At 29.7% G+C, this 12,260-nt stretch overlaps 1 protein-coding gene across 2 annotated transcripts; it reads right to left on the bottom strand.

Annotated features, from left to right (window-relative positions):
- Nucleotides 1-1,001: 1,001 nt before the first annotated feature.
- Nucleotides 1,002-8,115, bottom strand: LOC132941607 (uncharacterized). 2 transcript variants are annotated; one of them, XM_061009739.1, is made up of 11 exons: nucleotides 7,199-8,115; nucleotides 5,493-5,588; nucleotides 5,357-5,431; nucleotides 4,396-5,296; nucleotides 3,941-4,163; nucleotides 3,613-3,876; nucleotides 3,183-3,554; nucleotides 2,592-3,110; nucleotides 2,398-2,492; nucleotides 2,111-2,310; nucleotides 1,002-2,040 (listed from the first exon to the last, which is right to left on the bottom strand). In XM_061009739.1, the coding sequence occupies exons 4-11, from the start codon at nucleotides 4,819-4,821 to the stop codon at nucleotides 1,905-1,907; spliced, it is 2,235 nt and encodes a 744-aa protein (XP_060865722.1). In that variant the 5' UTR covers nucleotides 4,822-5,296; nucleotides 5,357-5,431; nucleotides 5,493-5,588; nucleotides 7,199-8,115; the 3' UTR covers nucleotides 1,002-1,904. The 2 variants fall into 2 exon arrangements, with proteins under 2 accessions (XP_060865722.1, XP_060865721.1); XM_061009738.1 differs by having other exon boundaries at nucleotides 4,396-5,431.
- Nucleotides 8,116-12,260: the final 4,145 nt, after the last annotated feature.

Genomic DNA, 12,260 nt, shown 5'->3' with positions numbered 1-12,260 from the left:
GTATAGTGTGAAACTTGTGTGGTACACTTACAAATGTACGAGGTACTCTGGTATTTACACTAAACATTATCTATTACCGGTAGTACAGAGGAAAAGTGGATAAAATAACATGCTGGACTTGGAATCTGCACTAAATAAATGCACTAGTCAGATAAGGACCTCTTCAGAGAATCTAACGACGAACGCATTCAACTGATCGATTTCTTCAAAGAAACATGACAAAACTAAACTGAGTAGAAGAAGATCGTTCACGTATTATTTAAGGGTGTTTGTTAATATATTTTGGGTGGCTAAGCTGCCATTTCCCCAATGTTCACCATTTGTTTTTAAACATGATTTAGAAGTATATGTTGTAATATATTAGCCCCATATATAACATAAGCACTTTTACTATGAATAGTGACTTGACTTGATGCTTCGTTCATGTTTAATTAATTTAATTTGCTAAAGACCGATGTTATTTTTTCACGTTGACAGATGCAATTATGAATAATTCCAGAGTTATCAATTATTATAATAGGTCCGTAAAATAACTGATATGTTTAGCTCCGGTACATAATAATATATTTTTTATCGTTTTTTGTACTTTCATTATTTCTTCCTAATAGCAAACATATATATTTATTTTATCAATGTTTTATACTGTAAAACTCGTGAAATAAATAATTTAATACAGTGTTAAACGGTATCAATCAACTATACAATACTAGATAGGTAGTAGACACCGCTACCACGAACAATATTATTAAATTGTATAACAGTTTTAATCAATCCGTGTAGTATATCTATCATCTATATATATATATATATATATAAGTGGCTTTGTCCCGACTGACTGACAGACAGAGAATCAACGTGGAGCCTAAACCATAATAGGTAGGTGGGTGTCGAATTAGTTTATAATTTATGAAAAATAATAGAATACATAGTATTACATTTCTGATGTGTATAATATATAATATATTTTAAATAATTTAGCTGAACACAAAAACACTTAAGAGGACGCTACACCTAAAGCGAAACGAATAGAACGGCCGAGAGAACGCGCTGTTAAGTGTTTTCACGATGCGCAAGCACGCGGCGTTTAAGCCACGCCCAATACTCGTTGTCGGCGACCGGCGGACGATTGTGCTCATTCGGGAGCGATGTTTATTATTTCCTCAACCTTCGACTGTGTCTGATCGCGTAAATATAAAATGTAAACACCTTATATTATGACGCGTTTCCGCCGTAATATTCGCGCATACCTTCTCGGCGACTCAGCTTATAATTATTGCATTATTAGATGCTTACTCCATACAAAATATAAACAATACAGTAAATAATATCTACTTTATAACAGTATCCTAAACTAATATTACCTACCTAAATATCTAAATAGGTATTAGTTTTTAGTAATTTAATTATTGAATATATGATTTTACGTTATACTGCTACTACATAGGTAGGTATACGTTTTAAATTACAGTTTTTGGGTACTTCTTAAAGATGATACAGTAGCCCGTATCAAAGCTATCTATTATTATTTTTAAGATTCTACCTTTCTCTACAAAGATACGATTACCGTTGGTACTATATATGCTATTGAGTTATTAAATATTCAAATTAAATTAAATAAAAAATACAGTATTGCCTATTGGTAATCATTTGTCAATTATAATGTTAACACTATTATATCATACATGAAACTAATATAGGTATATTTTTATTTTTTATTAATTTGGTGTTTAATGTGGTCACTGGTCAGGCTCTCTAATATCACTTTTCAAAAATCGTTTTCCATATAGTGGATCGACAATTTCTGGCAGTAAACATTCTAAATAAAATCTGAAATGGTAATATATTTTTAAAAACACGTTTCACATTTATTAAAAATATTATAGAATAACTGATGAGAATAAAGGTCACATTTTTTTAAAATTATTATTAGTTGTGGTCATAATTTTAATAATACGCTCAGGCTCTTTGATATCGGACTTCAACATTCTTATTGGATAAAGTGGTTGAATTATTTCAGGTAGCATACAATCCATATAAAACCTAAAATTATAAACAAATTAAAAATGTACTTACTTAAAATATTATTAAGTTAGGTCAGATAATAAATTACATTTTTAATTTTTCTGCCATATTAGAAGTCCAAAATTCTGGTTCATAATAAATTTTTTCTACCGTAATCCAATTACTGGTATATATTACAAAATAGCATAATTTTCTGCGGGTAATATGCAACTGGCCCATTACTTGATAATAATAAATATTATCTTTTTTAAGTTTTGTACAATTATCTACTATGTTACAATATGGCAACTATAAAGTTTAAAAAAATGAAATTGTAAAACTACAGGCTTAAAGTATACGCAATGATTATAATAATATGTAAACAACATGACTTACTAATTTTTTGTTAATAGCATCTATTGCACTTGAAGTGTCTTTTGCAATATATGGACATTTAATTTCAATAATTGCCGTTTTACCAATCAAGCCATCTATATAATATTAGACCCGATATATTTTAAATTGTATACGTAAATTAAATTATAAAACATAAATAATATAATATAATACCTAATATTCAAATATTTTACCTGGACTTGCTGCTAAGTATGGCTCATCAGGATCCACTATCAAACCACAAATTTGTATTTTTTCGCCAATTATACATTCTGCTTTTTTACGAGCGATAGGCTCCGTATCTCTGCCGTATTGTAAATATTTAGATTGGACATTTCCAGCATAAAGTATATTGTACACGGTGTTTTTACAACTGGTACTAGAACGCATTTTACAAACTTGTCCGAATCTAGAGGCAGTAATTCGTTTTTTGCGTTCATAGTACCACTTCTCACTTTCACTTTGATTTCTAGTATCATCTTCAATTTTTTTAATATCTGCATTCTCTAAGGATGTAAGGAATTCTTTTTTTTTTTTTTCAAAATCTTGTGGTGAATATTGGTTTGTTAGCGGCTCTGCCAAACCATAGTCAGCATCTGGACCGTCAGTACAAATAATTTTAGTTTTTCTAGCTTCTGGGAATAACTGTCTTCTTTTTAATGTGTTGGTTCTTATTCGTTCATAATTTTTTATGAATCTTTTCCCAAATTTTCCTATAAAACAAAATAATTATTTTTAATGTAGATACCTTTTTCAAAATTTTAAAACTTTTTACTACAACACACCTGGACTACAGTTGGAGATCTTTTTGTGTATTTTTCTTAGATACTGTTTAGAGTTAAATGAAACTACGGCTGCTTCTACCCTAGTATTATAGCTTCTTTTACTCGAAAAATTTAATCTTTTACCGGCTATGTGTTTGTTTATTAAAGAATTAAATTGTTCGCACATGTTGTTATTTTTATTTTCTAACAAACTTTCGGAATTTAAAACAAGTCTTGATACATAGTTTTTTATTTCATTCATCATTCCAGAGCTTTCAGCCTCTGGCACTAAGTTTAAATCATTATTTTTCGATCCATTACAAAAATAAGAATCACACTTTAGATGCTGACCAAGTCGATGGTATGGGGCGTTAGCAACATCTCTTTGAATACCTACAAATTAAAAATCATTCAATTTATAATAAATTGTAAAATATTTTCCACAAAATACCTTTTATCTTTTCTAATTTCGTTACTCCAATTATATTTCTCCAATGTATAACTGCTTTTGTGATATCACCTCTAAATCGTAAAATATTCGATAGAATATATTTTCGAACACGAAGTGGGTATTTTGTGTTTCTAGCAATCACTGTAAGTTTGGTGGCATAGTTTCGCATCAAATGATTTCGGCACTCAATTTTTCTTATGTGAAAATTGGGACCGTACGGCTGAATTTCATTTAAGCGTTTAGTCACACTGCTGTCCCCATCACCTATTACGTTTTTAAATGCCACAATTTTTTTATTTTACCAAGTATTTTTTTTTAATTTTTTTACCTATTAAACAATTATACTTTAATCCATGCATTTCCTCGCTTTTCATAAATCCTTCAACCACGCCATCGGCCTCCATACTTGTTGAGGACTTTTTCCAATTGAGGAAGCATTGATGATCAGGTGCGACTTTTTTACTATTTTTCGATTTTTGGCAAATACAACAATATTTATTGCGTATTCCAACGAAAAGCACTTTTTTAGATTTAAAACCAATTATCGTAGCCTAAATGAAATAAATAAGATTTGGTTTAATTATCATTATTACCAAACTATATATACTATATTAGATATATTACCAAAATATGTACTAAAGGTAAAAAAAAATTAAACATACAAACAAAACTACAGTTTTAATTACATATGCAGTATGACTGTATTTCTTTAAAACAAATTTATATATCAATAAGTTATGTTTTAATGATTAATAAAAAATATGCAAACTCTAGCCTACTTACTGCTCCGGATAAGGCGTCGTATTTTGTCCGATAGCTGCGTTTAGACCACTGCCCATCTGCAACAACTGTGATGACTGGTGTGCCATCTACGTCTATATCACCACACTCCAACGCCATTTTTTTTTCTTCCTCACCAGCTTTTTTTATTTCATCCCATGCTGTTGCATGCACAATATCAGCTACGTTTTCTTGTACTTTCGTATAACCACTAATCGATAACGATGGGATTTCAAGAAATGAAAACAATTCAGACAGCTGTGTGTGACCAATACCGATTGCTTGACAGCCGTGAACAGTTGCTTTATTAATTGGGACTTGTACTGTTTTAGGATTTTCTGTATAAAGTTTACTTTTGATGTTACACACTTTACATTTGAATGTTAAAATCGACTGAAATCCTACAAATGTTTCTTTCTGATACTCCATGTCAATAAATGAACAACCGAACCCACCACTGTGTACCTTTTGGATTTGATTGATAAAGTGAAAAATATCAATAATTCTTCGGCCTGTTAAAGGTCTGTGAATTCAAAAAAAAAAAAAACAAAAAATAACATAGTTGAATAAATGTTTTACAGTATATTATAAGTTCTAGTAAAAAATTAAAATTAAATTAAATTGCATAACACTAGTTTTTTTGTACACACTTACTCGGCAGTTGTAGTATTTTCCGATGATAAACTATCTTCAGATGCAGTATACATAACACTTAGGTTATGGTCAGAAATATTGTTGTCTCTACAATAATTGTTAATTATATTATACACTATTATTATGCCCATATTAATTTATTTGTAAATACTTATAGTACTTATAAGAAAAATAGTATTAAATCTTTGCTCACTCTAATCGAGAACATGAGGCCTTATATTCAGGAAAAATCAATGTTGCATCTAAATTACTTCATAAAATAACAAAGTTATTCAATATATTCATAATTTAACTTGGTTTTAATATTTACTTTATATCCGATGATAATGTATTCACTACAGACGATACAGACGTTTCATCAAGATTTAAATCGTGTACTAAAACACTGCATTAAAAAAAAATTGATAGATTAAAATATAATCTAAAGAAAATACAAATATGCATACTTATTGTAAACAATTGTTGAGTTATAATTCAAAATCATATTTTCTGCATTAGAAGACGGAATTACATTATTTAATTCATTAATTAAATCTTCATTTCTAAATAAATATAAAATCAAAAAAAAATGTTGAAAAATTATTTCATAACATATATAGTCACTTTTGAATACCATTTTTTGTATATTTTTTTTAACTTTGCATAAATTATTATTTACTCGTAATAACTAATTATTTAGGTACACTATTACACCCAGTCAAGTAATTCAAAAATTGAATACAAACATAAATAGGTAGGTACTTGATTTTAATTTTGCAGTAATAATTAATTATTAATTTTATTTAAATTTGTCAATTTTTGAACTTTAAATGCTTATAAAAAAAAAACTGTGACTAACGATTTTTAATATTTTTCATCTGCCTTCGGAACAATTTACTAGGAGCCTTCTATTAAATTTTCAAGCTTTTTTGACCAACGAATAAAATTTTATTGATATTTCTAGAAAAAAATCTAAAAAAAAATGGAAAATGAAAATGTCCCTAAACAGTTCAAAATAAATCAAAATATTTTGAAAATGTTATCGTGTATAGAAAAGGCATATATAAATAGCCAGTAAAAATTTCATGTTCCTACAGTCATTTGTTTTAAAGTTACACCAAAAACCAAATTCGAATTTGTCAAAAACCGATTTTGCGTAAAAATTTCCGTTTTTCCTTAATTTTTATGTTGTTTTTCCCGGCGCTTGTGAAAACTATTGGAAAATTTTTACTTTTGACCCCCCAAAGTACCAACTAGATTCACTTTCCTATCAGAAAAGCTACTGAAGTCGAAAATCCAAGCACTTTTACTGTCCTAAAACGTGATGACAGACACAAAAAAAAAAAAAATAAAAAAAAAATAAAAAATAAATAAAAAAATAAAAAAAAAAACACACATCATTGTAAAATCAATACATTCATCGTTTCACTCAGAATCTAAAATATTTTATTACAATTAAATAGCAGATACCTACATTGTTGATATAAATAGGAAAAAATTAAGTAATAATAATACCTTATATAATATATTATTTTATTTTGTATTATAAAATATAAGTGATAAGTATTTTACGTAAAAAAATTTTTTGGTAATTTGTTAGGTAAAATACGGTAAAATTAGTAAATTTTTATTAAAATTAAATTTATAGTGTACCTATTTATTTTTTTTTTACAAAATTATGTAAAGAAGGCAAGACAAATATAAAATAAAGCATTAGTATTTAATCCCTTTATTAAAAATAATAATTAATAATTATAGTTTTCTATTATGTGTTTAAATAAAAATAATTAATAAAATGTTACAAATTAAAAACATATTATCAATCAATATAATTTTATAAAATATTGATTTGTATTATAATTCTAAAATCTCGATAAAAATATAGAAGTATACAAATAAAGTGATCACTCAATTTTTTGAACGGTAAAAAAATGTAAATCGTAAATATTTTTGCAAATTTATACGAGACTCACATCAATATAAAATATATGAACATATGCATATAAATCAAGTAATATTCATAAAATAATAAAACTATTATATATACCTGTATAGTTATAATTTAACATATTATGTTCTACAAAATAACATAATATTTTACTTACAAAAAGTCACAAAATAGGACATGAAATAATGTATTTTTATTTTGAAGCTTATATTTAAAAGTACTTACTGCACATCCTTACGAACCCCATTACGAACTTTTTTCATTTTTTTTTTTAAAGAAGTCTTACCCGATCGGGCTCCTTTCTTTTGGATGACGCGAATTTTTTTTTGGTGACATTATGTTAACAATGGTTAATACAATTTTGGCACGAAAAAAAATATGGTTAGATACAACAGCATAAAAATTAAATACAATTTATATAATGAGTAATTAATATAAAGGCCTTTCTGATATTGCTAAATTATAATAGGTATCGTAATATAATATAGTAATTCCACAGCGTATTCTGTCATATGGTGACTACGACGGTCGACGACATAATCAAGTGTAGCTTATAAATAAGTTTAGATATGGTCTATATTCATTATTCAAGATAATAATAGTATGTCTATCGACTTCTGATTATCGGAAATGTTTATTTTTGTCACAATTTGTCGCGCGGCTGCCCGGTGCCGGCCGATGACGAAAAACGCGAGTGCTTGAATGGAGTGGGGGAAGCCGCGTTTTGTCGTTTTACGCCACCAGGGAATAATTCGATAATAATTAGAAAAATTATTTTACAATAATTCCATATGCTAAAAATTGTTTTGCGCGGGACAACATTACTCCCTCAATATTAACATTAGAATTACCAAAATTGTAAATCCTTACTAAGAAGAAAATTATCTGTGTCGTAGCGTCGTTTTTTTTTTGATAGCACTACCCAATAATTTTTAACAATCATTTGAAAAATACAAAAAAGTCAAATGTTCTCAAACCTATAACTTTAAACGTATTTATGTTATCCAAATAATAAAAACGCTACGACATAGATAAAATTGTCCTCTATATGTAGTAAAATTTTGTTTATTCTATTAAAATTATAATGCGAGAAAAGTTGTCCCGCGCGAAACAGTTTTTACAACCGAATTACGAGTGGTGTGGCGTCCTCTTAAGACAAACTCGAACACGCGTAGGAAGATGTATCCCTTAAACGCTACATGGTCTAAAAATACAATTAGATAATATATTAGTCAACTTGACTTATACAACAACTGATATACAAACACACTGTTCTCGTTCGGAAATATTATAGCATAACAACACTCGAGTTAAATGTTTGAGTTTAAATATTATATTTATCAGGTCACACGATTTGTACGATTGCGTATTGGTGCTTACGATATACATACATAATGTAATATCTACCTACCCATAAGGTCGTATTATTATAATTCTTTATTAAAAAAAAAAAAACGATACGACTGTCAGCCGTCAATATAATATAGTGTATATTATATTATAGTGTTAGTATATTATTATTATTATTATTATTATAAAATAAAACGTTTATCTCCTATATAAAGCTGCAATACGACGATGACGCGCGATTTCGCGATAATGAGATTATAATAATAATAATAATATATCACTGTTATAAATTATATATTATTGTATAACATGTTTGTATCACTATGATATGTATTGTAGAATCATCGATGAAAACAACGCACTATTATGTACCTACATAATATTGTACGTCCCGCATAATAATAATATTATAGTCTGCGTGTTGTTCCCAAATACATTCGAAACGATATTATAATCCTTTCGTCGCTTTGAAATGCAAATATGTTATGTACACATATTGTGTACAACTGCTCACACGCAACCCTTTCTGCCAGATATATAAATTATACCATTGATTTATGAACAACCGTCTGCGACATGCAATAACGCATACTATTCTGCAGCGTTGTACCTATATAGTACACTAATGTCTAATACTGCAACACGTACCTATATATACCTATAATAAGTGTACGACACATTACAATATTATTATTATTATTATTATTATTATTGCAACAATACGATTTATTTCCATTTATCATACGAGATAATATTATTATGTATTTTATAATATAATATTGAGATTGAACGAATATAATATAAGCTTATAATCGTTCGGGATTCGATAAGTAATCGTTTACATGTCTTAAATATTTTATGACACGAGCGTTGAGCGTACTGGATCGTATAAATATAAATTATTGGAAAAAACATAAATATACGCAATGGAGCAGGTAGGTGTCAACATAATCAACGTGTTTTTTTATATTTTTCAGATGACTTTGGGATAGAAAAATATAAAATTACTCTGGTCGTTTGTCAACAAAACGTAGCGCTGGTAAGATTATATCGAAAACCAACTCAGAATGTCGATTGTCGATCTGACGGGAGCTTAATAGACTTCATATTATGTCAATGTATACTTTTTCAGACGATGAAATTTCGTATCGCAGGTCGCGGGTACCGCATATTTTTTTATAATTTATAACTTACAAGTTACAACAATATATTATATTATGTTATTTTTCATTCAATTTTAACGTGACGTTTATTACGAAATTATTGTTATTAATAGACGCGCGTCTCTTTGCTTTTCGCGTGCTTATATTGTTATAAATTACAATCATATGATATATATTATTACATAGAGTGAAGACCGCGGTAGTGCCTACTTTTATACCTGAAATTAAAGCTGTATAATTATGATCGCATATAATTGTACACAACCGTCTGCCGCAGGTGGATAATTTTTTACTATTTTTCGTTCCAACATCGCCGCGGACGTAGGCGCGACGTTATCATTACTCGTCGTGCAGTTGTTATGCATATACGCATATTATTATTACTATAGGTAACCTGCGCCATAATTCATAACGATATCGTACTCGATATAATTTACATAGGTAAGTATATTATTATCTCGGTATATTATAAAATTTTACTGTTGTACGGTACATAATATAGTTGTGTTGCGGAACCGCGATGACTAATAATAATATAATAACGAGCTGTAAAAGCGACGGTCGACGGTTAATTACTGTTATTATTACGATTATTACTATTATTGCGTCTGTATTTATACGCACTATCCCCGGCCGCCGCCGTTTCGGTGAGTGCGACCCGGAGGATCTCGGTCGTTAATTGAAACAGTATAACCCTAGTTAACAGCTTGACCGGAAGTGTATATAATAATAATAATAAATGTATATGTGTACCCCCCTCACTCCTCTGGGCGCTCACAAACACACAGCCACGTGCGTCCAGTGTCAACATCGTCACCACATATTAGAAATTAAACACACACACACACACACACACACACACACACACGCTATAGTGTTAGTGTATTTATCATTATTAAATACGCGTATTATATACGAACCCAATGTATGCCCGCACGACGAGGACGAGAAATAATAAATAATCTAATTAAATGACCGCAGTCCGCCGGCGATTGATATAAGTGGTCGTATTGTTATTACGCTCACCGAGTCCGCCACCGTCTTTTGATTTTGTCGTCTCGTTGCGCGAATGTCGTCGTCGTCGTTTTGCAGGCGAAACGATTTTTGAAAACGACCCATCGGAAAGGCAAAAACGAATGAAACTGATTTAAATTTATAAAAAGTATAACCACGACACCTATCGAGATATTATAATGCATTATTTATTTTCCGTCGTAACTATACACGCGCGAGTACTTCGCGGGTCCAAGCGTACGCCCCCGGCCCTAAAATCGCGTTAATGCGGACGATTTTAATTGGCAATTTATAACGAGCGTCTCTCGCGTCGGTTTCGTCAAATAACACGATATGTACATACAACCGAACGATATTATTAACACTGTACGTCTGTATAATATAATATGTTATAATTATTATTTAAAATGTATTCTGCGTGGTGTGACGTGAACATTACTTTTGTACCTATTATACAGGTATACTGTATACTTGTTTATTGTTTAATCATATGGTAATAGTTTAGTATAATTATGCTCTACGTTCATAATACTATAGCTGTATATAGTTAAGTGTATACACAATGTATATTATAATATAGACGTAAGACACAATTATATAGAGTTAACTCTGTGTTGAGCCCAGATAATAAAAACACACACCATCTTAGAAAAATACTTATATCAAAAACATATTTGAAATATTATTTGTATCCAAAGGGCTTCTCGGCTCGGTTGTCGATTCGCAGAACCAGCCAGGGTCCCTTGTTTTGATGGTCCCGACCAAGTTCGCAGAACCACTAAACCAGCATGTCTGATATCCTGTTCTCTAATCTTCTTGATCCGGCATCGTAAACATTGTTGATAATATTATATACATGGTCAACATGGATGGGACATACAATGCATTCAAATGTGATCGAAGAGCATACTAGTCACCAAGATGGTTACATGTTACATGTGTGGCCTATAATAACAAACCGTGATAAGTAAAACCACAACACAAACATATTTTACTTTATACTTTTTAATAATAACTTTAAAACACTGATACAATAGTAGGTAATTATTACAATAGTCAATAATAATAATCATAAACCATATTGAAATTAATTATTTAATTAAAAATTGACAGATAAGCATCGGATCGATCAAAAATTATATTTATCGTATAACCAGTTAGTAGGTATCTATAACCACAAATAACCATTATGGTAACTACCTAGTAGACTCTTCGCTCACAGTATACCTTGTATATTAGGTATATGTGGATGTCCTATCCATGTATATATCATCTATGATCGCAGAGGCTCTGTCAGCCATAGCAACAACCTGCCGATTGACTTTTGTAACTCTGCCGTCTCTCGTCGTGCTCCTTGCTATATATTATTGTACCTAGTGTGTCCTCTACTATATGTCGTTAAAGGACTGGGATCTGAGAAGATAAGTGGATGAGAGAACTTTATAAGTAACCAATATTTAATGGAGTATTAGTAAAATGTAAGTTTACACACTACACCAAAAAAATAATGTTAACATTATGACTTATCTATAAATTATGAATCTGATTGTGTGAATATTAATGTTCGTATATAATATACATTTTCATGGATATTTAATTTTTTTGTGTTTTAAATCAAATTCATCTATTTACATGTACGGCTTTTTTTCATTTAAGATAAACATTAGATCGCTCAAGCAATATATCCATATAAATGATTTAAAATATAAGCAGCTAGGACAGCTAGGTATTCGTAATGCGTTTAATGCACGTGCGCAAGT

This window comes from Metopolophium dirhodum, chromosome 3 (genome assembly GCF_019925205.1).
Source record: "Metopolophium dirhodum isolate CAU chromosome 3, ASM1992520v1, whole genome shotgun sequence".
Taxonomy (NCBI): Eukaryota; Metazoa; Arthropoda; class Insecta; order Hemiptera; family Aphididae; genus Metopolophium; species Metopolophium dirhodum.
Note: the sequence above shows the minus strand (reverse complement) of the source record. Positions and strands in the feature narration are given on the sequence as shown.